Genomic DNA, 26,988 nt, shown 5'->3' on the forward strand with positions numbered 1-26,988 from the left:
GCTTTATTTCTCTCTCTGTCCTCCAACTTCTTGGCCCTGATGCTAAGAGAATAAAGCCCAGAGGAAAGGAAAGGAAAGTTCAGAGAAAGCAAAAAGGCCCAGGAAGATCACAGATAGGTAGAAGCGCACGAATGTAACCTCTTGAAGCTGTTTATGAACTAGTGGGCCCATACCCTAAGGTGAGCATGTGTGGATGACCCTCAGCATCACACAACTGCATTAGAGGTGGAACACCACTATCTCAGGCCCACTGATGACTGAGCGACACACACACACACAGGACAGACCTGAGTAACACTGTAAAAGCTCTGAAAACTGAACTGATAATGTAACCACTGCCCCATGAGGCTTGCTGGAACTTGTGACCTAACCTAACCAGATTGACTGTCCAATAAAACAAAAATATTAACATTTTCCATAGAATTTAAACAAGACCAGAGTCCATAACATAATAGTCAAAATGTTAAAGATATAATCCAAAATTACTTGGAATAAATATAAAAATCTTGATTTTCATGGAAAAAGACTCAAACACCAATGCCCAGATGACATATACACTGGACTTCCAATAGCCTTTAAAGCAGCTATTATGGAAATGCTCCAAGAAGGGCAAATACTCATGAAATGAAAATTTTAAAAGTCTCAGAGAGAAAAAGAAAAAAAAATGCACAGCAGAACCACATGGAAATCTTAGAACTAAAAAAATATAACAACAAAAAATTCAATGAATGGGCTCAGTAGCAGAAAGCAAATGACAGGAGGAGTCAGTGAACTTGAAGACAAATTCAAAAGAAATTTTCCAAACCAAACAATAGTGAGAAAAAGTTTGGAAAATAAATGAACAGAACCTCAGAGACCTGTGGAACCATAATAAGGGTTATTTGTGTCATCAGTCTCAGAAGAGAATAAACAATGTGGTACAGAAAGAGTATTTGAAGAAATCATGGTTGAAAACTTCCCAAATTTGGTTAAACACATAAATCTAGAGACTTGCTGAGTGAACTCCAAACAGGATAAACAAAGAAATCTGCATACAGGCACACAATTAAAATGCTGAAAATTAAAGAAAAGGAAAAAGAAAATCTCAAAAGTAGCCAGGAAAAAACAATGCATTACTTATAGGGAAACAACAATTCTAATGACTATTCTCATCAGAAATCATGGATGCTAGAAGAAAATAGATCATTTTTAAAATGCTGAAAAAAGGCTGGGCGCGGTGGCTCACGCCTGTAATCCTAGCACTCTGGGAGGTCGAGGCGGGCGGATTGCTCGAGGTCAGGAGTTCGAGACCAGCCTGAGCAAGAACGAGACCCCATCTCTACTATAAATAGAAAGAAATTAATTGGCCAACTAATATATATATAGAAAAAATTAGCCGGGCATGGTGGTGCAGGCCTGTAGTCCCAGCTACTTGGGAGGCTGAGGCAGTAGGATTGCTTGAGCCCAGGAGTTTGAGGTTGCTGTGAGCCAGGCTGATGCCACGGCACTCACTCTAGCCTGGGCAACAAAACGAGATTCTGTCTCAAAAAAAAAAATTTTTTTAAAAATAAATAAAATGCTGCAAAAAAAGAACCATGACGACAGAATTCTATGCTCACTAACAATATCCTTTAATATAAAGGTGAAATAAAAACAACCTAAGATGAAGTTACGTAAAGTAAGGAAAATAGAGACCAGCAGACTTGCTGTAAAAGAATTACCAAATGAAGTTGTACAGACAATAATACTAGAAGGAAACAGAACATCAAGAATGAAGTGAGACCAACAAAAATGGTAAATAATCTAGGTAAATATGTTAATAACACATGGTTGAAAGCAAAAATTATAACTCTTTTGCTGAGCTTGCTTTTTTAAATTGATACATAATTGAACATATTCTTGGAGTACATATAATATTTTGATACATTCATAAGTATCTTTTCATATATCTTTCCTTTATACTGGGACCACAGAATTGAGGACTGAGTTTGAGAGGAATGTGTTGATCCAGGCCAAACTCTGGACTGAAATCCCCATACTAACCCATTGCCTTCTGACTCATACCAGCTGTATGACGCCTGCCCCAGTTCTCCATCTGCAAAAGGGGACAACAGGAGGGCCCAGCTCATAAAGCTGGTGTTTAGATTAAATGAAATAAGGCAGATGGTGCTGTATCATCCTCTATATATCACTGCCCAAGCAGTGGGAAAACTCATACATGCTTAAAAGCACAAAAAAGGTGACATAGTTTAGAGATGGTGCTTTCTCTTTTACACATAAAAATACAAAAACTCAGACAAATAATTTCCTAAAATTACTAGGGAAAAAAACTCAGGTAACATAATCCTGAGTCCAGAGTGCCATCTAACCAATTACACAAGTATTTTGAAAAGGAAAGGCAAGAAATCTAGAAGTAAATTCTAGATTACAAGAAAAGGTAGAATTCCATTTAGCAATAAAATCTAAAAACAAACAAACACCAAAAAACCAAAAAGAACAAAAGTAGCATATGATCCAAACAAGAGTCACAAAGTGAGTTTAATAAAGCAAAGAAATGGAACTGGCAAGTAAATACTTACATGCAGACAAAATACATATGGTGAAAAAAAAAGGATAAAGACAATTAAGAACCAAGTCTATTTAAAGTGGGGGCAGGGGAATGTTTGCCAGTGTGGATTTATGTCTTGGCTCTTTGGCTTTTTAAGTATTGATGACAACTTGTCATCACCATACACACCTTTCCACATCAATGTTCTCCATATGCCAATGTCAGATTACAGATGGTCATCACTTATATTAACACTTCCACTCAAATGTTCACTAAGCAAAGTTAAAACTCCGTATAACTTTAGAGTTTGTATCCATTGAAAAGGTATTTGATCTTACTGGTAATCAAATAAATGCAAATTAAGACATTTTGTTTACCTATAAAAACTAGCACAGAGTTTTTAAAAACTTCAATGCTGGTGGGGTAAGATAAATACTCTCATTCACTACTGATGTTAAGTATAAACTGATATAACCCTTTTGAAAAAGGAATTTTGTATACCAATAAAAACATGTAGAGAGAATAAAAACATGTAGATAATGTGCCCCAGAAATTCCATGTCCTTAGGATTTTACCCTAAGGAAATAGAAAAATTAAAGAAACTCTAAGCATAAAGACATCACTGAGTTTTATAATAGTGAAATACTGAAAACAACTCAAATGTCCAACATCAAGAAATTACAGGAAGTAGATTACAATATGCTCATTGAATCAAATATTATATAGCCATAGAAATATTTTTAAAAATTTTTTTTGTAGAGACAGGGTCTCGGTATGTTGTCCAGGTTGATATCAAACTCCTGGCCTCAAGTGATCCTCCTGCCTTGGCCTCCTATAATCCCTAAGTGCTGGGATTATAGGTGTGAGCCACAGCATCTGACCTATATTTCCTAAGAATTCATAATATGGAAAAATGTTCACACCAAACTAAAGGTTAAGAAAGGACACATACTGATTATACCTTTTAACCATGTTATTAATAAAAAAGCATACAGAAATAAATACCAGCCGGGCGCGGTGGCTCACGCCTGTAATCCTAGCTCTCTGGGAGGCCGAGGCGGGTGGATTGCTCGAGGTCGGGAGTTCGAAACCAGCCTGAGCAAGAGTGAGACCCCGTCTCTACTATAAATAGAAAGAAACTAATTGGCCAACTAATATATATAGAAAAAATTAGCCGGGCATGGTGACTCATGCCTGTAGTCCCAGCTACTTGGGAGGCTGAGACAGAAGGATTGCTTGAGCCCAGGAGTTTGAGGTTGCTGTGAGCTAGGCTGACGCCATGGCACTCACTCTAGCCTAGGCAACAAAGCGAGACTCTGTCTCAAAAAAAAAAAAAGAAATAAATACCAGAAGGAAATAGAGTAGATTCCAATATTTGGAAAGTTAGCTTTTATAATTCCTATTATTTGAGAATGACCTTAAAGGTCTACGACTTGTAATAATTTGTAACTTTTTTAAGGCGTGACTTTGAAACATGTGCCAGGTGGCTGCAATTCAGCAGTAAGCCACTTAGCGAGAGAGTGAGCTAGGGGAGGAAAGGCTGGGATGATTGGGCCTGTGTCTTTTCTGTACAACCTCCCTGTCCCCTCTTCCCAAGGAAAGGGTAGCGCCACTGCAGGAGAGATGGTGAGAGAATGGATGGTTACTAATTTAGGCAAGGTATGGCCAATCACCAGTGAGTTTAATACCCACATCTGAAGGTGGCTTTGTTGTTTTGTATTCAAATCTCATTTTTTTAGTTGTACCATATTTTATAGGGACTATTATACCCTATAGGGCTACCTGTGAATGAGAGGATTCTCAAAGGTTAAGGGGTATACCCCTTTGGAATGTCATAATATGTTATAAATTGAAATATTAAAATCACTTAGATTGTGGTATTATGTGAAAATATTTGTTTTCCATTTATGACTTTTTTGTATTTTTATTATTTAATTTATATATGTATATGTATATATTTTTGGGGTTTTTTGGGGTTTTTTTTTTTGAGACAGAGTCTCACTCTGTTGCCCGGGGTAGAGTGCTATGGTGTCAGCCTAGCTCACAGAAACCTCAAATTCCTGGGCTCAAGCAATCCTTCTGCCTCAGCCTCCTGAGTAGCTGGGACTACAGGTATCCACCACCATGCCCAGATAATTTTTTCTCTATATATTTTTAGTTGTCTGGCTAATTTCTTTCTAATTTTAGTAGAAATGGGATCTCGCTCTTGCTCAGGCTGGTCTCGAACTCCTGACCTCCAGCAATCCTCCCTCCTTGGCCTCCCAGAGTGTTAGGATTACAGGTGTGAGCCACCGTGCCCGATCGGTTTTATATATATATATATATATATATATATATATATATATATATTTTGAGACAGGGTCTCAATATGTTGCCCATGCTGGTCTCGAACTCCTGGGCTCAAGCAATTCTCTCGCCTCAGCCTCCTGAGTAGCTAGGATTACAGGCATGTGCCATTGCACCCAGTTTCCTTTTCATATTTTTAAAATGTTCCTCTATGTGGGGTAAGAAAACTAAAAATTAACTCAGCTCTAGAATATAAGACCTTTTTCTTCACTAGATCAAGCAAGGTATGTGACAAGAAAACCCAATCATAACGAGAATAAGGTGGAAAGCAAAGCTCTGCATCTCATGCTCACCTTATAGCACCTATATTTATATAGAACCACCAGGAGGATAGTCATGACAACAATGACACTGATCATGATGGCAGCATTCAGAACTGAGTGCAGGGCTCTCTGGCCCACAGTCTCGGTGTCTTCTGTGAATGGGGTATAGATTCTACAATAAAACAAAACACAAAAGTCCTAGGTAAGCATTGATCCCAAACCACATACTCCCTCCAACACAAGAATTTTGTCTTTCTTGATTTAATTAACATCTTATAAGTCACTTGGTTGTATCTCACCAATCTAGCTAAGAATTTTTAACCTAAGAAAGATAGCTATGTTCTAAAATCACTGCTTCAGAATAAAATACCTAATACACATAGGAGAAGGACTTATGTGTGAGCCAGACACTGGCTCCATCTAGTGGATGCTTTACATTGAAATAATTACTTCATCAAATGTACGTTCACAGTTTATTATTAATTTGTTAAAGTAGGCTGACAAGAGGTTATCAGAGGAAGGTGATAAGGCTTATAATTATTGTCTTTCATCTGCAGAGTGATTACAACTGGAGTTGTCTTTAGATAATGTCTTGAGATAATTTTTAGTTGGCCAATTAATTTCTTTCTATTTATAGTAGAGACAAGGTCTCGCTCTTGCTCAGGCTGGTTTTGAACTCCTGACCTTGAGCAATCTGCCTGCCTTGGCCTCCCAGAGTGCTAGGATTACAGGCGTGAACCACCAGGCCCAGCCAGTTGTTTTGATTTTCTGTAACAGGGTCAGCAAACTTTCTGTAAAGGATCACACAGTAAATATGTTAAGCTTTGTAGGTTGTATGGTCTCTGCTGCAACCACTCAACTGTGCCATAGTAGCATGAAAGCAGCCATAGACGATGTATAAACGAATGGGCAAGGTAGTGTTCCAATGAAAATTTATCCACAAAAACAGGTAGCAGGCAGATCTGGCCTGTGGGCTGTAGCTTGTCAACCTCTATTTTGTAATATATTGCCAAACCTAACCCTAACTTATACAGATAATGTTACTATTCCCCATTTTCTTTGGTTACTATCTGTAACCCTTGCCCATCACTCACTGTTTTAGCCCTTCTCTCAAAGATTAAAATCTTGGCTTTCAGAACACCACGCAGTTTTTCAGACACTATAATTTTAAATTCTAAAACTTACTCAAAACTCTTCTTGGGCCCCATGAGAGTATTAGGAACAGAACTAGATGACATCTGGATGGAAGCACTTTTCTTAGAGGTCAAGGGCTGACAATAGCAGCACTAGGGAATCCATATGACAGCTCCCGGAGAGTCTAGAGACTGCCAACTTTGCGTGAGTTATTCATTCTTTCAGTTAAAAAATATTTTTGCCAAGTATTTATTACATACCTAGCCCTGGAGACAAAGTATCCTCATAGGCCTGACAATAAAGAAGTATTTAAATAATGTAAATAAATACATATTTGTAAATTGTGACAAATGAGAAAGAACAAGTTGCTAGGAGAAAGAATAACATGAAGGACTTAAGTCTGTTAGGAGAATCAGGGAAGTTATCTTTGAGGGTTTAACAACTAGGCCAAGATGGGCAAGATGACAGGAATTTAGTCTATCAAAGTTAGAAAAGGAAAGAACATTCCAAGGAAAACAACAGCAACAGGACCACTGGTTCCTGAGGTGGGAAAGATTGCGATTTTTCTTTTCTTTTTTTTTGAGACAGGGTCTTGCTGTGTTGCCCAGGCTGGTCTTGAACTCCTGGGCTCAAGCGATCCTCACACCTCAGCTGGGAATACAGGCTCACCAAATAGCTGGGCGTATAGGCATGTGCCACTGTATATGGCTAAGCTTACTCTTTACGTGCTCAATTCCATATAAATCCAGCACTATCCAGTGATGCCATATAGGAAACATTTCTACAGTGTTCTTTTCCTCTATTTATAACCACTCGCTCTCTCAACTGCTTCTGGCCATCAGAGAAGGTGAACTCTCTAGCTGTCACGCCCCTTCAGCACAGAGGCCTTCAAGGTGATGATGATGTGCTGTGAGGAAAAGCCATCTTGGCCTTAAGAATAACAAAATATGACACTCATACGTACAGCTGCCCATCCTTCCGGGTATAAAAGCTGACCGATTTGATGGTAGCCACAACCACCACCATGCAGAGAGTCACAGGGACAAAGAGCATGATCACATGCTTGGCGCCGTATTTCAATGTCAGCTCCTCATCTTCTTCCTCATCTCGCTCCACCACAGGCCCAGAGTTACCCTGGGGTCGTCCATTAGATAATGGCTCAGGGTTGCCAAGTCTCCGCCTGTCCCCATGGTCCTGCTGTTCTCTATTGTCATTCTAAAAGCACAAGAAAAACTTTCTCAGTAAATCAGACTCTCAAGGTATTCTGTATCAAAAGTAGAATATGTAACAGGTAGAAGTGGGATTAACAATAAGCTCGTCATTACTTGAGTTCTAAAACTTGAGAGAAGAAAGAACCAATTTACAGGAAGTGTGCAATTTAAAAGTCTAGACTATTTACCATTGTTCCCTGAAGGCACTCATGCCCTCCCTTTTATCTGGGCCTCCTTTACTTCACTCTCCCCCTCCATTCTCAACCTAATACAACAGTTGTACTCATCCTTTGAAATCTGACTAAAATACTGACACCTGCATGAAACCTTCTTTATTTGCTATAGCTGCAAGCAGAGTGATCGTACTTTTTTCAAATTCATTTAGCACTTTCTAACTGTGGTTTCATACCAGTTATAAAGGAACTTTCTTACCTTCATTACTAATAGGACTTTAAAATCTTTGTAGTGATGTTCAAGGGATCTCTCTGTATTATTTTTTACAATTGCATGTAAAGCTACAATTATTTCAAAAATTTATGCAATTAAAAAAAAATCTTCACAGAGAGAAACCAGGCCTTAAACAATTGTGATGGCCCATATGTCTACCTTCCCCACCCCTCAACCAGGCCCTGTACAAAGAAAAGGAACAATAAATACTTGATGAATGAATGAATGAAATTAGAACCTTTGTTAGATTCCACTTTCCTCAGAACTTTAATCCAGACACTATTTTGTTACTTTTATCCTTGTCTTGGGTTTATCTTTTCCTATTCTTCAACTTCTTTTATTGGTATCACTGTTCGTATCTTCCAATTCAGTTTTTATAAAGGGTAGGATGAATAATAACAACAATAAAAATAACAGGTGACCAAAAAACCAGCACTCCTCCTCCTCTCAGATATATAAATAGGAGATGAAAGCAGACTGACAGTCACTGTTGCTGGCCACATGAAATTAGCTTAAGTTAGGGTTCTGGTAGGAAGATCATTTGAGAACAAGCCACTATGTACTACTATAGAGTATTACTAGTATTCATTAAAAATACATTCTACATTTGTAATTGCTTAGAATGATTACAATGCACCAGGGACTGTGATATGTGCTTTACATTTAATTCGTTGACTGCCATGTGAATTGTATTTAACTCAGGCTAGTTTTGACCCTGGGGGCCTCATGAAGCAAAACCCTGCAGTTGGTTCTTGAAAATCTTACTTATGGATTAATGTTGACAATTTAATTCTAAAAACATGGATTGTGTTGCATATAACTCACACAAAGAAAACAATACAAAATAACACATTAGAAAGGATCCTTTTGTTTTAAGAAAACACCATAGTCCCAGGGAAAAATTTTTTTTCTAATGTGGCAATGTGTCAATTCTCATAGTCATCCATCCCATCATCACCACTTTGCAGATGAGGAAACAGCCACAGCTAGTGAGTGTTACAGAAAGAGTTTGAACCCAGGTCAGCCTGACTCCAGAAATTAGGTTCTTAACCACCTCTAAATTTGCTATACACAAGACAAAATGGGAGCTCTGCAGACTCAGTGTGGGCTGAGGGTTCTCTTTCATTTTACTTTCAATATATTCATCCCACAAGTAATTATCAAAATTTTACTATATTCCAGGTATTCTGTTGTGGCAATACTGAAATTCCGACCTGGGTTCAAACCCAGGCATTGATAGGAATAGGGAACATAAGATAAGCAGGCTGGAAGAGAGTAGAAATATTTTGCTTAGAGATATAGGTGAATTTGGAGTACCTACAACCAGGTAGAAAAGTCCAAAGACAGTTAGCAATACCAATTTCAAGCTCAGAAGAGAATGGAGGAAGTCATTAGTCTCTATAGCCTTATAAATGATAAAATGTCAAGGAGAATATAGATAAAAATATGAACAGCATAGACTTATTGGTCATTAATGTAATATAAATAGTTGTGGAAGGAAAAATACAAAGTGAGAAGATGACCAAGGAGAGAAATGTAAATAACCAACTAAGCTTAAGCAGCAGGTGATGAGAGAAAATGAGCAAGACATTAAAGGAATAGGGGAGAGGAAAAAAAACCCAGAAATCTATATAACACAGAAGCCAAAAGCAGAGCACAATTTAAGAAGGTGTCATTAACAGTCAGTCAACAGGCAGGCAGGATAAGAGCTAAAAAGACACTGAATTTGGCAGTGGGAAGATCGCCAAGCATTTTACAAAACTAAAACAGTGAAGAGGGAAGTCAGATCATAAATCAGAATGGACAGGAAAATGAATGTAAATTGAGAAAGTAAAGGCAATCATTCTTTGGAGCAAAAAACAAAAAAAAGGTTTAAAGGTTTGACAACAAAGAGGTATTCAAACTTTTTCAAGTTATTTTAGAGCTGTCAGAGACTTGAACGTACTTGTCAGGTCTAAGTGTAGACTTAAGATTTAGTGGAAGAGATTGAACATACAAAACAGGGATGATAACTAATGGAATATGGATAGTAGGGACTAAAAGGAGTATGCTACAGTTTGAATGTGTCCCTCAAAAGTTCATGTGCTGGAAACTTGGTTGCCACTGTCGTGGTATTAAATGGTGGGGCCCTTGGGAGGTGGAGCCCTCACCAATGGATTTCAGGTTGAGTATCCCTTATCTGAAATGTTTGGTACCAGAAGTGTTTCAGACATTGGATTTTGGAATATTTGTATTATCCTTATTGGCTGAGGATACTGAATCCAAAAATCCAAAATCCTCCAAGGAGTATTTCTTTTGAGCATCATATTGGTGCTCAAAAAGTTTCCAATTTGGGAGCACTGGGATTTCACACTTGGGGATTAGGAATATTCAACCTGTAATGCCATATTGCAGGAATGGGTTAGCTATCATGGGAGTGGCTTTGTTATAAAAACAAGCTCTCTCCTGCATGTGCTCCCTTGCCTGTCTGTCTACAAACCAGGGGGGTGACTTTCACCAGATGCTGGTGCCATACCCTTTGACTTCTCAGCCTTGAGAACTGTAAGCCAAATAAACCTCTTTTCTTTATAAATTACCCAGTCTGTGGTGCCCTGTTATAGCAACACGAAACAGACAGAGGGGACAAGAGAGAGAGGAATTGGCCTTATAAAGGCATTAGTGTCCTCTTCCTCAGTCTGGAGATAAAAAGTAACTGTTGGACCTCACAGAGAAAATATTTGACAATCCAAACCCTATATAGAATAGAAAGGCAACTATTCCAAAGCATAAAAGGTAGAAATATACACACTACCCATCAAGAAAGATAATTTTTGCTGAACCCAAGTCATTAGAGTGGTCAAAGTCCAGTAGGATGGAAACAGTTATGAGGAAAGTGAGGTCTGGAAGACAGGGACATGGTGTGACAGATAGCAGAGGAGCAGGGGAATTGACAGAATTCATACTACTATTTTCCCAGAGAAGGGGGTAACTTAGCCATCTGCTAAGAATGTTATGTCTGCAATTTAATGTTCAACTATACAGTTCTGACCAACTTGATGGACTGATTAATGGTCAATATGAACTAAAAACCATGGAACAATAGCTATCTTTAGATAGTATTAGATAATTTACAAAGTACTGTCACATTATTTCATTTATTCTTTTTATATCTTGAGAGGTTTTGGTAGACGAACACAAAAGTAACTTGTCTAAAATCTAACAACCAGAAAGCAGTAGAGGCAGGAATCAAATTCTTGTTTCAAAACTTGTGTTCTTTCTACGGCATCACAGCCATCCTATTAGGCCATATGAACAGTTTAATTAGGTAAATCTAGCATGGAAGAGCCAATCATATGCTCATTCAGTCCTCAACTGGCTATTCTGGTTTATAATGAACATTAGCCAACCCAACCCTGCCCTGCCCCTGAGGCTGATAATGGATACTAGAGCACTGTTTAACAGTAACACATACACACACACATACACACACTCTCTCTCTCCCCTTCTTTCTCTCTCTCACACCCACAAACCCTTTCTCTTTGTGGTACTTTGGATACTATTTTAAAAACTATGTTTTTGGGTGTTGTGGCGTATACCTACAGTTTCAGCTATTTTGGAGGCTGAGGCAGGAGGATCACTTGAACCCAGGAGTTTGAGGTTACAGTGAACTACAATGATACCACTGCACTTTAGCCAGGGTGACAAAGTGAGACCCTATCTCAAAAATATATATATATTCTCATTCCCCCTTTTCACACAAATATTAGTACAGTAAATGTACTGCACTGTACTTTGCTTTCTTCACTTAACTATGTATCTTAAAGTTTTTTACATATCCATACATAAAGAAAATCCTCATTCTTTAAAAAAATAAAATTGTTTTCCCTAGACAACACAGCAAGACCCCATTTCTATAAAAAATAAAATTAGCCTTGAGTGGTGGCATGAGCCTGTAGTCCCAACTACTCAGGAAGCTGAGGCAGGAGAATAGCTTGAGCCCAGGAGTCTGAGACTGCAGTGAGCTATGATGATGCTACTGTACTCCAGCCTGGGTGACAAAGCAAGACCCTGCCTTAAAAAAAAAAAAATTCTTTTAACCAGCTACATACTCAGTTTATAAATGTATCACAATTTTTTTTTTTTTTTGGAGACAGAGTCTTGCTTTGTTGCCCAGGCTAGAGTGAGTGCCGTGGCATCACCCTAGCTCACAGCAACCTCAAACTCCTGGGCTCAAGCGATCCTCCTGCCTCAGCCTCCCGAGTAGCTGGGACTACAGGCATGCGCCACCATGCCGGGCTAATTTTTTCTATATATATGTTAGTTGGCCAATTAATTTCTTTCTATTTATAGTAGAGACGGGGTCTCGCTCTTGCTCAGGCTGGTTTCGAACTCCTGACCTCGAGCAATCTGCCCGCCTCGGCCTCCCAGAGTGCTAAGATTACAGGCATGAGCCACCACGCCCAGCCTAATGTATCACAATTTATTTAGCCAATCCCCTAATGATGGATATTTAACTTGTTTCCAATTTTTTGCCATTATAAACAATGCTGCAATGAATGCACCCTGTAAGTCATTTAATGTGTATGGCCATACTGTTAAGGTAAATCTAAAGTGTAATTGCTGGGTCAAAGTATATTTGCATTTCAAATTCTAATATATATTCTCAAATTGCCCTCCCTATGGATTGCACCAGTTTAGAGACACAGCAATATAGGAGACTGCCTAATTCATCATACCCTTATGTTAACAAGTGCTTGGATTTTTACCAACCTGATAGGTGAAATAGGGGATCTCAGTATAATTTAAATTTCTATTTCTCTTATTGTCAGAAAGGCTGAGTACTTTTTCATGAACTATCAATTTCCTTTGCCATTTTAGTATTTGGCTTATGATACTTTGTTTTAGTTCCTAAGTACTAATTACTTTAATAATGTAAAATATAAGGTTACAGCTCTTTTAGAATTTGTCTAGCAGGTTTTCTGATTTTCACCAGAAAAACCCCCATGGGGAAGAAAAATAGTGAACACCAGCTATGCGCAAGATACCATGCTTGGTGCCAAGGATACAGCAGTAAACAAGACAGATAAGGTTCCTGCCCTCATGACCTGCTTTCAAACAGAGGGAGACAGATAATAAACAAGGTAATTATACAGTGGGACAGTACTATAAAAGGAATAAACAGGGTGATACAATACAGAATACCTGGGATGGGACTGCTTTTAGATAGTGTGGGCCAGAAAATACCGGTCTCAGGCCGGGTGTGGCAGCTCACACTGTAATCCTAGCACTGTGGGAGGCTGAGGTGGGAGGATTGCTTGAGGTCAGAAGTTCAAAACCAGCCTGAGCAAGAATGAGACCCAGTCTCTACTAAAAACAGAAAAATTAGCCGGGTGTGGTTGCGTAGTCATAGTCCCAGCTCCTCGGGAGGCTGAGGCTGGAGGATCACTTGAGCCCAGGAGTTTGAGGTTGCTGTGAGCTAGGCAATGCCACAGCACTCTAGCCCGGGCAAAAGAGTGAGACTCTGTCTCAAAATAAAAAAAAGAAAAGAAAAAAAAAATTTTTTTAATTAATCTATTCTTATTTCTTAAAAGCTGGTAAAGTGAAGCAGTGGGAGTGGAGAAGGAACAAAGGAATCTGTAACTGGTTGTGATCAATTAGTTGTAAACACCAATGCACTCAGACCAACCTAAAATTTTTTAGTTAAAAAAAAGACCTTGTCACTTGAAGTACTACCTGGCAAAAGTAAAAAAAATAAAGATTAAAAGATTTAAAAAATGAAGAAGGTCTAAATAAACATAGAACTATATTATGTTTCCAGATTAGAAGACTCAATATTGTTAAGACTGACATCTATAAGCTTAGACATGAAATCTTTAAAAAAAAAAAAAAAAAAAGACTGACATCTTCTACCAAGTCTCCCCTGAATTTATCTATAGATTCAATGCAATCTCAATCAAAGTCCCAGGAGGCTTTTGTGTAAAAATGTTTATAAAATTCATATGGAAATACAAAGGAATTAGAATATACAAAACAATTTTGAAAATGAACAAAGTTGGAGAATACTACTTGATTTCAAGACTTATACTGTTACAATAATGAAGAAAATGTGGTATTGGCACAAAGATAGACAAATAAACCAATGAAATAGAACAGAGCCCAGAAACAGACTGACATATATATGGACAACTGATTTTTGTCAAAGGTGAAAATGTATTTCAGTGGAGTCAACAGTCATTTTCAAAAACATGGTGCTAAAACAATTGAATATCCATATGCAGAAAACTGAACTTTGACCAATAGCTTGGAACATATATAAAAATCAACTTAAAATGAATCACAGACCCAAATATGAAACATAAACTATAGAGCTTTCAGAAGAAAATGTAGGGAAAACCTTCTGAAAACCTGGATTAGGCTAATATTTCTAGACACCACATCAAAAACACAAATGAACAAAAGACAAATTGAGCTGGCCATGGTAGTTCATGCCTATAATCCCAACAGAGGCTGAGGTGGGAGGATTGCTTGAGGCCAGGAGTTCGAGAGACCAGCCTGGGCAACAGAGACTCCATCCCTACAAAAAATTTAAAAATTAGCCAGGAGTGATGGCGCATGCTTGTAGTCCTAACTACTCAGGAGGACAGCCCGAGTCCAGGAGTTTGAAGCTGCAGTGAGCTGTCATCACGTCACTTGCACTCCAGCCTGGGCAGCAGTGCCAGCTCCTGCCTCAAACAAAACAAAACATACAAATTGATAAAAGAGATTTCATCAATATTTAAAACTTCTGCTCTTCAAAAAACACAGTTAACAAAAAGACAAGCCACAGACTGGGAGAAAATATTTGTAAAGCATATATATTATAGAGGACTTATAGCCAGAATATGTAAAGAATTCTCAAAATTCAATATAAGAAAATAATTTTAAAATGGTCAAGAGATTTGAAGAAGCACTTCACCAAAGGTATGAGGATGACAAATAAGGACATGAAAAGACAGTCAAATCATTACTCCTTAGAGAAATGCAAATTACAGCCACAATGAGATACTACTACATACCTTCCAGAGGACTACAATATTTAAAAGACCATATCAAGTATTGACAAGGATGTGGAGGAACTGGAAATCTCATACACTGCTGGTAGGAATATAAAATTGGACAAACAATTTGGAAAACTGGTAATATCTCAAAAAATTAAGTATATACCTACCATACTGGATCATATTCTACTCCTATGTATTTACCCAAGATAAATGAAAGCATATATCCATACAAAGATGTGTGCATGAATATCCATAGCAGCCTTATTTGTAATGCCTCAAAACTGGAAACAACCCAAATATCAACAAGAGAATGGGTCAAAAACTGTGGTATAGCCATACAATGGAAATCAACTCAGCAAGAAAAAGGAACAAACTACTGATACATGTTATAACACTGACGAATCTCAAAATAATTATGTTAAATATATGAAGTCAGACAAGAGTCTGCGTGATTCCATTTATATAAAATTCTAGGAAATGAAAACTAGACCATAGTGACAACACTTTGATCAGTGGTTGCCAGGAGATGGGAAGGAGCTGGGAGGAGCAAGAAGTAGAGATCACCAAGGAGCATGAAGAAATGTGTGGAGTTAATAGAAACATTCATTACCTTAACTGTGGTGGCGGTTTCAAGGGTATACATATATGTTACAACTTATCAAATTGTGTACTTAAATATGTAGAGTTTACTGTATTTCAATTATACCACGAAAAAGCTGTTTAAAAAAATGTGTCTTTCTGTATGGCATATGTAGGTGCTTTGAAAACTGTCAAATGAGAGGAAGATGATACTAGAAATACTGAGGAATTTCAAAAATGAAAAATCTTGGTAGCTAAGTATTAGAATGACGACTTAAGCACAGCATTATTATGTAAGGCTAATTAAAAAAAATCTTTTTATTATGGAAAACATTCAAACATGGTCAGAAAAATATAATGAAGCCCCATGATACAATTTACTGAGCTTCAATAATTATCTACCTACAGGGCTGGGCGCAGTGGCTCACGCCTGTAATCCTAGCACTCTGGGAGGCCAAGGCGGGCAGATTACTTGAGGTCAGGAGTTTGAAACCAGCCTGAGCAAGAGCGAGACCCCGTCTTTACTATAAATAGAAAGAAATTAATTGGCCAACTAATATATATAGAAAAAATTAGCCAGGCATGGTGGCGCATGCCGGTAGTCCCAGCTACTCGGGAGGCTGAGGCAGCAGGATTGCTTGAGCCCAGGAGTTTGAGGTTACTGTGAGCTAGGCTGACGCCATGGCACTCACTCTAACCTGGGCAACAAAGTGAGACTCTGTCTCAAAAAAAAAAAAAAAAAAAAAGATCTACCTACAGCTAATCTCGTTTCATCTATCCCTCCATCCACTTTGCCCCACCAGTATTATTTTGAAGCAAATTTCAGATCTATCATTTCCTTTAAATATTATATTAGTAGTACATCTTTCTAAAATATAAGCACTTAAAGGCCTCTGTGTGTGACTTGATAGCTCATTTCTTTCAAAATATTTTTAAAAGTGGTTTTAGATTCATAGAAAAGTTGAGTAGGAAGTACAGAGTTCCCATATACTTTTTTATTATTATTATTATTTTAAAGCCAGTCAAATTTAGCAGTGGGGGGTTGAATTCCCGTATACTTCTTGCATATATAACCCCACCCTACACCCCCACCCTCTCCTAACTATAAACATCATGCACCAGAGTGGTACATTTGTTACAACTGATGAACCTACATCAACACTCATATCACCCAAAGTCCATAGTTTATCTTAGGATTCGCTCCTGGTGTTGTACATTCTACAGGTTTGAATAAATACACAATGATATGTATCTACCATTACAGTATCATACAGAATGATTTCACTGCCCTGAAAAAATCTTCTATGCTTCACAATTTACCCCTTTCTCTCCTCCCCAAACACTGATCAACCACTGATCTTTTAACTGTCTCCACAGCTTTGCCTTAAAGGTTTTTATTTTTAAGGTTAAGAAAAACCAGTGTCGTAGCCATAGCCATTATAAATGATTTCATTTCAGTGACAAAGGGAAGGATGAATCACTATATAAATGTTGTAAGTTTTAGAGAGGGTGTGGTCCTATGGGAAGTGGTGAGTATGTGGGAATTGAGTTCCTATGAAGCCAGATTCCTCACAGTTCCTGCAGCATTAAGTCAGGGGCTTCATTTTTTTTTTTTTTTTTTTGAGACAGAGTCTCACTTTGTTGCCCAGGCCAGAGAGAGTGCCGTGGCGTTAGCCTAGCTCACAGCAACCTCAAACTCCTGGGCTCAAGCAATCCTGCTGCCTCAGCCTCCCGAGTAGCTGGGACTACAGGCATGCACCACCTTGCCCGGCTAAGTTTTTCTATATATATTAGTTGGCCAATTGATTGCTTTCTATTTATAGCAGAGACAGGGTCTCGCTCTTGCTCAGGCTGGTCTCGAGCTTGATCTCAGATAATCAGCCCGCTTCGGCCTCCCAGAGTGCTAGGATTACAAGTGTGAGCCGCTGTGCCCAGCCCACACTTAAGTTTATAAGAAAAAGTATCAATCCTATAAGAATTTTTGGATATTGTTTGGATTTCTACACTTAGAAATGTGGGCCTCTTAAGCCTGCACTGTAGGATAGAGCTAGAAGAGGAGCTTAACCAAAGAACTGGCAAGTTAAGTGGAAAACTTGAAAACGTTTATTAATCACATGCCATATGTGTTTTAACAACATGCAGAATTTCATCCGGCACCTGTCCAAGCTTTGTGATTCCCTGGAGTTAGAGGTTTAAGCATTACTCTAATGCCAAAGGCGGCCATCATTTCCCTGAACAGTTGACCTAACTAGTTAGAGATAATATTTAACGTTTATGGAGCTATTGTGTTAGGCTTGAGCCTAGTGTTTCTCAACAAATCATTAAGATCTATGCCTAAGATTTCTGACTTTATTCTCACGCAAAAGCTAGCATGTTCCTCTGGAGGTCACCAACATTTTAAGCTCCTTTTCTCCGTACTTTACTTTGACATAGCTGGGAAAACAAATCTATTGCTATCAACAGTACAAAAACACTGTCAAAGGCTTACTGGCCCTGTGGGTCTGATTTAGTTTAAATTTAGATCACTACTTTCACTTATTTTTTTCTCCTCAAGGTCCGTTAAGTAGTTTATAGGTTTTCTGTTTAATTCTATAGATTTCTCACACTCAAAAAGTGACCTACCACCATCTAAAAACTGAGGCCAGTTCTATCCCTCTATGATTTGCTGACAACTTAATAAAGTTCTTCACATTTAATGTTTTGAATTCTGAAAAGATATCATATTAATAGATGACCTTCACTTATAAAGACCAGACACATTTTGATGTTGTAAATTCAGCAGCTGAAGGTAGCAGATGATTACTACTACTTCAAGGATTCTTTTTCAGTTAAATGACTGATTATATTCTATTCCAGATCAAAAAGGATATTGACAATTTATTTCCTTAAGCAATAGAAAATGTGGGTCAGAATAAACTAATATGAAAAAATACTGAGTATTCAATATATAAATCTGAATATTCTTCTCTAATGTCACTTTCCCTTTATTTCATCCTTCCTTTTTTTTTTTTTAATTTTGTTCTGAGATGGGGTCTTGCTATGTTGCTCAGAATGGTTTTGAACTCCTGGGTTCAAGCAATCCTCCCACCTCAGCCTCCCAAGTAGCTGGGACTACAAGCACACACCATCAAGCCTGGCTTTCCCTTTATTTCTTTATTCAAATACAACTATTCTCAAATGATGGTCCCTGGGTCAGAAGCACTGGCATGACCTGGGAACTGGTGAGAAATGCAAATTCTCTGGCCCCATCCCAGACTTACAAGATCAGGAACTCTGGAACTGGGGCCAGATAATTTGTTTTAACAATCCCTCCAGGGACACTAAGGCACACTAAGGCTCGAAAACCATGGTGTAATATATATTCTATAATACTTACTTAACAATATAAAGTAGTTTTAGGCTTACTTCAAAAAAATTTACCATTTTATACCTTAGAAAAGCAAAAAAGTCTCAGTTAATCCACATAAAAGATATAAATCTATACCAAATCAAAAACATGAATTTCCACTATTCTGAAGTTTATATTTTCAACTTTCTCTGGTTTTAGTGTATTCTTATAATGTCAGTTGAAATGAAATGGAGGCGAACTCTGGCAAGGGATTATAAAAGGCCAAGGAAAAAGAGCTCTACATGTCAAAAATTTTGAAACAGAAAAATAAAATTATTTAATAGGTATAGTGAAAGTAGGCTGGGCGTGGTGGCTCATGCCTGTAATCCTGGCACTCTGGGAGCCAGGCAGGAGGATTGCTCAAGGTCAGGAGTTTGAAACCAGCCTGAGTAGGATCAAGACCCCATCTCTACTAAAAATAGAAAGAAATTAACTGACCAACTAAAAATATATAGAAAAAATGAGCCTGTAATCCTAGCACTCTGGGAGGCCGAGGCGGGCAGATTGCTCGAGGTCAGGAGTTCAAAACCAGCCTGAGTGAGACCCCGTCTCTACTATAAATAGAAAGGAATTAATTGGCCAACTAATATATACAGAAAAACATAGCTGGCATAGTGGCGCATGCCTGTAGTCCCAGATACTTGGGAGGCTGAGGCAGCAGGATTGCTTGAGCCCACGAGTTTGAGGTTGCTGTGAGCTAGGCTGACACCACGGCACTCACTCTAGCCTGGGCAACAAAGCGAGACTCTGTCTCAAAAAAAAAATAAATTAAAAAAAAAGAAAAATACCCAATGTTCTTATTAGAGCTATTTAAATATCCAATCTATATGATATAGTTAGGAAACAAAGAATTTCAGTTATTTCACAACTTTGCCTTTTTTCAGAATCATTAGTCTACCTTCTAGTATCCAGTCCCTATAGACAGCAGTCCCCAACATTTTTGGCACCAGGGACTGGTTTCACGGAAGACAATTTTTCCATGAACAAGGGTAGGGGTGTGTGGGTGGTGAGGAGGGATGTTTTCAGGATGATTCAAGCATATAACATTTACTGTGCACTTTATTTCCATTATTATGTTATAACATATAATAAAATAATTATACAATTCACCATAATGCACAATTAATGGGAACCCTGAGCTTGTTTTCCTAAAACTAGATGGTCCCATCTGGGGGTGATGGGAAACAGTGAGTGATCTGACAGGAGGCAAAGCTCAGGCTGCAATGCAAGGGAGGGGGAGCGGCTGTAAATACAGAAGAAGCTTCACTTGCTTGTCCGCCACTCACTTCCTGTTGTGCAGCCCAGTTCCTAACAGGGCACGGACTAGTATCCCTCCACAGCCTGGAAGTCGGGGACCGTAGCCCACAGATATAGCCAATCAATGGCAAAAATAAACATGAAGTCTATACCAGCTTCTAGTTAGAGGCAGACGGTAAATGAATGGAAACCAGTAAAATCTCAAACTGAATGACATCTCTACAGAAGCAGAACAGATGTTCCTAAGGAAAAATATAATAAAATGGACTTTCCATTTGACTCTTGTGACATGTCAAGCTATCATTTGACACTTGTTCTACATAAAAACTATAGCTCTGCTTCACATGGTGAAACCAGTGCAGATATAACATGGCAGCAAGAGCAATGGTGTAAAATGGCTAAAGAACAGGGGCCTAGGGAACAGGGGGCCCAGAGACACTCACATGGAAGCTGATGTCCTTAGGCAAGTGATGTGATTCACTTCAGACTTTTATTTGCAGATATAAAACCTAAAATTTCTCCTGCTAACATGAGGGAAAAAACCCAAAATTCCTTCGTTCTTTTGCTGACAGATTTGTATTGAGCTGGTTTAGAGATACTTGGTAACCAATAAACTCTAAAGGCAGCTCAGGAACATGAACAATGTTCTGCCTTCAGGGAATCTACAACCTAGATGGAATCAACAAGCAAAAAAAAGTAGAAAATTCCAAAAAGTAAAAAGGTGAGACCAATGTAACCACATCTCTCATCTGGCATTGGCAGAAATTCAGATGTTTTATACAGATTAGTTTTCTAGAATCAAACTTGGGTAAGTATAAAATTTTTAATGATTTTTAATGAAAAATTTCCATAAAGCATTATAAACATTTTAGTCTTTTAAAATGAAGACTAACAGACATACTGAAGCTTTCACTGATGAAGAAAGCATGATACAAACTTCAATTGCCAATGAGGGTGCTCTCAAAGGTCCCATGCTATCAGCCTTCTTTGATTTCTTTCACATCAGGTGTTCTAACTCCCTTACTATTTTAGTCAGTCAGTCATGGAAAACCTTAAATGCTTGTCTGTTTTCCATAGATTCCCTAGGTAGCATACTGCACGTGTGTGAATTTTCCTCATATTTAAAAAATACCTCACTTTTTCAAAATAGTTTTTGTTAAAGTTATAAGAAAACTGTATTATGAAACATTTAGAAAATAAAAGGGGAAAATCATCAAGATCATCCATATTTTTCTTATTTTTCTGGTAGAGATGTAAGACAAAGATGAAGAGCTGAACATTGGCTCACTACACAGCAGTTGCTAGTATAGTAGTTTATCTCAGTCTACATAAGATATAAAAAGCTTTCTTTATATTCAGTGCTACCAATCTATACAGCATATTTTTCTTAAACTATTTTTAATTGAAAAAACAAAAATTTAATTTTAAAAGGAAACAATAATTCACTTATTTAAAACATTTAAACTAGCCAGGCGCGGTGGCTCACGCCTGTAATCCTAGCACTCTGGGAGGCTGAGGCGGGCGGATTGCTCGAGGTCAGGAGTTCGAAACCAGCCTGAGCAAGAACAAGACCCCGTCTCTACTATAAATAGAAAGAAATTAATTGGCCAACTAATATATATATAAAATTAGCCGGACATGGTGGTGCATGCCTGTAGTCCCAGCTACTCGGGAGGCTGAGGCAGGAGGATTGCTTGAGCCAGGAGTTTGAGGTTGCTGTGAGCTAGGCTGACGCCACGGCACTCACTCTAGCCTGGGCAACAAGCGAGACTCTGTCTCAAAAAAAAAAAAAAAAAAAACATTTAAACTATACACCAAAAACAAACTAGAGCTACAGACTGGGAGAAAATATTTGAAAAGCATACAGCCAACCCCATAAAATATATATTTGTACAAAATCAGTAAGAAAAAGACAACCAATAGAAAAATTGGAAAAGAACACAAACAGGCAATTCATAAAAAATACAAATGTCCAATAAGCATAAGAAAAAAAGTTCAATCTTATCTGCAATTAGGGAAATACAATTAAAATAATAGGAGATACATTTTAAGCCCATCAGATTGACACATGGTAAGTCAGATAACACTGAGAACTGGCAAGGATATTAAAGAATAGACACTGCAATACACTGGGTTTTATTCTGTTTGTTTGTTTGTTTTTGAGACAGAATCTTGCTCTGTTGCCCAGGCTAGAGTACCATGGCATCAGCCTTAGCTCATAGCAACCTCAAACTCCTGGGCTCAAGTGATCCTCCTGCTCAGCCTCCTGAATAGCTGGGACTCCAGGAGCACAACATCACACCCAGCTAATTTTTTCTATTTTTAGTAGAGATAGAGTCAGGCTGGTCTTTAACACCAGACCTCAAACGATCCTCCTACCTCGGCCTCTCAGAGTGCTAGGATTACAGGCATGAGCTACCCCACCCAGCATGCAATACACTCTTGATGTATAACCACTTTGGTAAGTATCGTGGCAGTCTATAATATAGTTTAAGATCCACATTCCCAATTGCAGCAACTATCTTTGAGAAACTCACATAAGCACACTAGGATTAAGGAGTCAGAATGTCATTACAGCACTGTTGGTTATTTGGAAAAACTGGAAACGTCCAAGAATTTGTGAACAGAACGTATAATTTTTATATATTCACAAAAGAAGAAAAAAATGAATGCACTAGAACTACATGCATCTATAGATACATAAATTCAAAAAACATGGGGTGTCTCTTCTGCAATATATAACTATACATATAAATTTCAAAAATGTGGGAACTTTCTTCTACAACTTAGACATACACACACTTTTTTAATATAAAGTTTAAAAACATGCAAAGTACTATTATATAGGCCGGGCGAGGTGGCTCACGCCTGTAATCCTAGCTCTCTGGGAGGCCGAGGCGGGCGGATTGCTCGAGGTCAGGAGTTCGAAACCAGCCTGAGCAAGAGTGAGACCCCGTCTCTACTATAAATAGAAACAAATTAATTGGCCAACTAATATATATAGAAAAAATTAGCCAGGCATGGTGGCACATGCCTGTAGTCCCAGCTACTTGGGAGGCTGAGGCAGGAGGATTGCTTGAGCCAGGAGTTTGAGGTTGCTGCGAGGCTGACGCCACGGCACTCACTCTAGCCTGGGCAACAAAGTGAGACTCTGTCTCAAAAAAAAAAAAAAAAGTACTATTATATAACCTTACATATTATTTATGTACAAAAATATTTATAGTAAGCATAACCACCAGGACAGTAACTATCCTAGGAAAAGAGGAAAAGGAATGGGGGGGGGGCACTTCAATCTTAACTGCAATTTTTTTGTTGTCATGTAATTAGTCGCTCTTTTCAAATTAAATGCAAAATTTTGTTTAGTTAGGATTTCATTTAGTGTAGCATCAATAAATAAAAACAGAAAAGGCTTAGTGAAAACAATCTTCAAAAATAAGGTATACACAGAATAAATAAGATATTAAAGTTTAATACAGTTGGGTGGTAGGTACATTGGTGCTTATATTATTTGCCATACTTTCCTGTATATACTGGAAACATTACACAACAAAAATCTGAGAAATATTTAGTTTAAAAAAATAAACACTATTTTTAGCTCTCTGACTACTTTCATCAAACTTCAAATCCCTTTTGTGTGAATGAGATTACGTGTAGCAGCCCACAAAATGAAAACCTATTCTCCAGGTGATATATAGCAGCCCATCACTGATTCTGCTGAGAGTTAAAGAAATGAAGTTAAGGTCAACCTTTGACCTCTAGAATAAGAAAAACACTTTAGATACTATCCTCTACTGGAATATTAACAATATACAACTGTAAAGACACTTGAAGTTACACAAGAACATCAACTAACTGAATAAGACTTAAATCCAAAATGATTTCAATTTCATTGTACTTCTAGTAGGGCAACCAACTCAATCCTATTTGCTCAAAACTGTCCCAGTTTTAGAACAGTCCTGTGTTTCAGAATCTCTGGTATCGGGCAAACCAGAACAGCTGGCCACCCTAACTTCTGGTCACATCGAAACTTTTGAGTTGGAAGAGAATTTTGAGACTATCTAGTAAATCACCTCACTTTACAAATGGGAAAAGTGAGAATCCTAAATCCTCAGTGTGTAAAGGGAACTTCCAGGCCACTGAGTGCTACATTCCAACTGCCATTCCATAAACTAATCCTCTGCAGATCTGGCTAATGGTCTTCAAGCCTTATGTGACTGCTTTCAGTGATAAGTATACACTAGTCTATAAGGCAGCACATGGATTTTCAGACATACTATAATTGTGAGAAAATTCTTTTTACTGATTCAGAACCTATTTCCTGGTAGCTTTCATCATTGTTCCTAGATCTGCCTTCTGGTCCTAACAGAGTAAAGTCCAACTCCTCCACGCCCTAGTGCCACCTGCATAGCTTATAGTTGGCCTTGTGTTTTCCCCATTCCGGCTCCACCTCTAAAAATCCTACTGATTCTCCAGTCATCTCACAGGATGTCTGTGAAGTTTGTACCCAATATGTAATGATCAGCTAATAGGGTTGTAGGCACATTTGATGTTTGTGTGTGTAGCTGCTGAACAATCTCTTTGTCCCATGGAACACATTATATTCCTTCCTGATTTCCTCCTTTGAACTCTAGAACCTCTACATTGTGCAATCATCCTGTCAATGAACATTTACTGAGCACTGTCAGGAACTGTGCTAGGTATTGAAAAAGATAAATAAAATGTACTCAGCCTGTAGAAAAGAAAGAGCAAGACAAATAAAAGAATAAACAATGTGAACTATGAGGTGCTATACACCTCAGGAAGTTGGAGAAGGCTTCAATTGGGGGGGTGATACCTGAGCCACGTAGGAACTATATCAATACTCATGCCTTAAATAGCCTTGTGTGCCCCAGCATTCGGTTGAAGTTCAACAAATATATAAATTAGGTAAAGTAGAGAAAGCCTACTCAGCCCTCTGAGCATCTCTTGGAGGTGAGGGGGGATGACAACTGAGTTATATATTTCTTTTTAGAGGCTGACACGGTACCTGGCTACGTACAGTATTGCTCAGGTGGTTATCCTCGGACATCTGTGCATTCTGGAAGTAGGACAAGGGTGCAGGTAATTCTGTCATTGGAGCAACTGTTTAGAATTATTTTTTCACAGAACACAAAGCCTCTTGGGGTTCTGAAAAGGGAAAAAGAAAACAGAACTTTGTATATTATTATATTTTTATTTTTAAACATTTTCATAAATTACACTCAGCAGAAACAAACCTTTCTTTCATGTGTTTTCCTCCAGGCCAAACCGTCTAAGGACCTTGAGGGCTGCTGTCACTTGTAGTCTCCTGGATTAGGTCTGAAATAGGATTTTACCAGGTCATTCATTGTTGGTTAAATCTTAGCAAATTCACCCACACCAATCAAATACTTAAAAGACCAATTTGTAAACCAGAAATGTATTAATTTGTCATGACCTTCAACTAAATGGTAAACTTATTGTCAGCTCATAGTAATTCTTTAGCAATGAGACTTGCTACACCACTTGCTACACTTGAGACACCAAATATTTTCAATCACAAAGATACTTAATGATTTCAGATGTAGACCAAAGAGAGCTGAATGATCTTAAGGAATGTTTTTAACATTCCTTTTTCTATGCTGACCAGTCTAACCTGATTTTTGTATCTCCATAAAAGTATTTTTGTTTAGTGCTTTTAATTTTGTACTATTCTTTCTATCATCTCATTTTATCCTTATCACAATACCTCAAGGCAAGGTGAACAGGTAATATATCTATTTTACAAAAGCAGAAGGGGACCCAAAGAAGTTCAGTGACTTAAGACCACACAAGTAAGGCAGACAAGGACAAGAATCACGGACTCTTGACTCCCAACTCCCAGCTTCAGGTCTCTCCTCTGCGTCCTGGCATTGCCTTTTTTTACAGACATGGCTCTGTGGCTATGTATCTCAGAGTTCACCCTCTTGGGGGGCCACATTCCCATTTGCCTATCTTAATTTCCATCAACCAATTCTTTTTATTTTATTTTATTTTTTTTTTTTTTGAGACAGAGTCTCACTTTGTTGCCCAGGCTAGAGTGAGTGCCGTGGCGTCAGCCTAGCTCACAGCAACCTCAAACTCCTGGGCTCAAGCGATCCTGCTGCCTCAGCCTCCCGAGTAGCTGGGACTACAGGCATGCGCCACCATGCCCGGCTAATTTTTTGTATATATATTTTTAGTTGGTCAATTAATTTCTTTCTATTTTTGGTAGAGACGGGGTCTCGCTCAGGCTGGTTTCGAACTCCTGACCTTGAGCGATCCGCCCGCCTCGGCCTCCCAAAGTGCTAGGATTACAGGCGTGAGCCACCGCGCCCGGCCTATTTTATTTTTTTTTGTAGACAAGGTCTCATGCTGCTGCCCAGGCTAGAGTGTAGTGGCACAATCATAACTCACTACAGCCTCAAACTCCTGGGCTCAGTGATTCTCCTGCCTTAGTCTCCTGCATAGCTAGAACTACAGGCATGTGCCACCATCCCCAGCTAATTTTTTTAGAGACAGGGTCTCACTATGTTGTCCAGTCTGGTCTTAAATTCCTAGCTTCATGTGATCCTCATGCCTCAGCCTCCCAAAGCACTGGGATTACAGGCATAAGCCACCACACCCAGCCTCCATCAGCCAATTCTTTATGATTCCAATTTTTCCTTTTTATAGTATCTTCAGAAATATAGAGGGTAAAAATCTGTGTACATACCCAAGCAGTATTCTAATTAATGTACAGTATCTAAGACATTATTGTTCACGTTTACATAAAAAAGCATTCTGTCAACATCCTGTTTCA

General features: G+C 38.4%; 1 protein-coding gene and 1 non-coding gene across 4 annotated transcripts in view; one reads left to right on the plus strand and one right to left on the minus strand.

The window, feature by feature from the left end:
- Positions 1-26,988, minus strand: part of PSEN1 (presenilin 1) — a 64,292-nt gene that overhangs the window by 30,360 nt on the left and 6,944 nt on the right. Inside the window, exons 2-5 of one of the 3 annotated variants that reach the window (XM_076003615.1) lie at positions 25,427-25,508; positions 25,210-25,337; positions 7,235-7,485; positions 5,167-5,308 (exon numbers count right to left, since the gene is read on the minus strand). In XM_076003615.1, the coding sequence (XP_075859730.1) occupies positions 5,167-5,308; positions 7,235-7,485; positions 25,210-25,284 (468 nt within the window). In that variant the 5' untranslated portion in view covers positions 25,285-25,337; positions 25,427-25,508. 3 annotated transcript variants of the gene reach the window in all.
- LOC142871690 (U7 small nuclear RNA) lies at positions 12,848-12,910 on the plus strand. The gene has a single exon (XR_012919907.1). It is a non-coding gene; the product is annotated as a U7 small nuclear RNA (small nuclear RNA).

The sequence above is a fragment of the Microcebus murinus genome, chromosome 6 (assembly GCF_040939455.1).
Source record: "Microcebus murinus isolate Inina chromosome 6, M.murinus_Inina_mat1.0, whole genome shotgun sequence".
NCBI lineage: Eukaryota > Metazoa > Chordata > Mammalia > Primates > Cheirogaleidae > Microcebus > Microcebus murinus.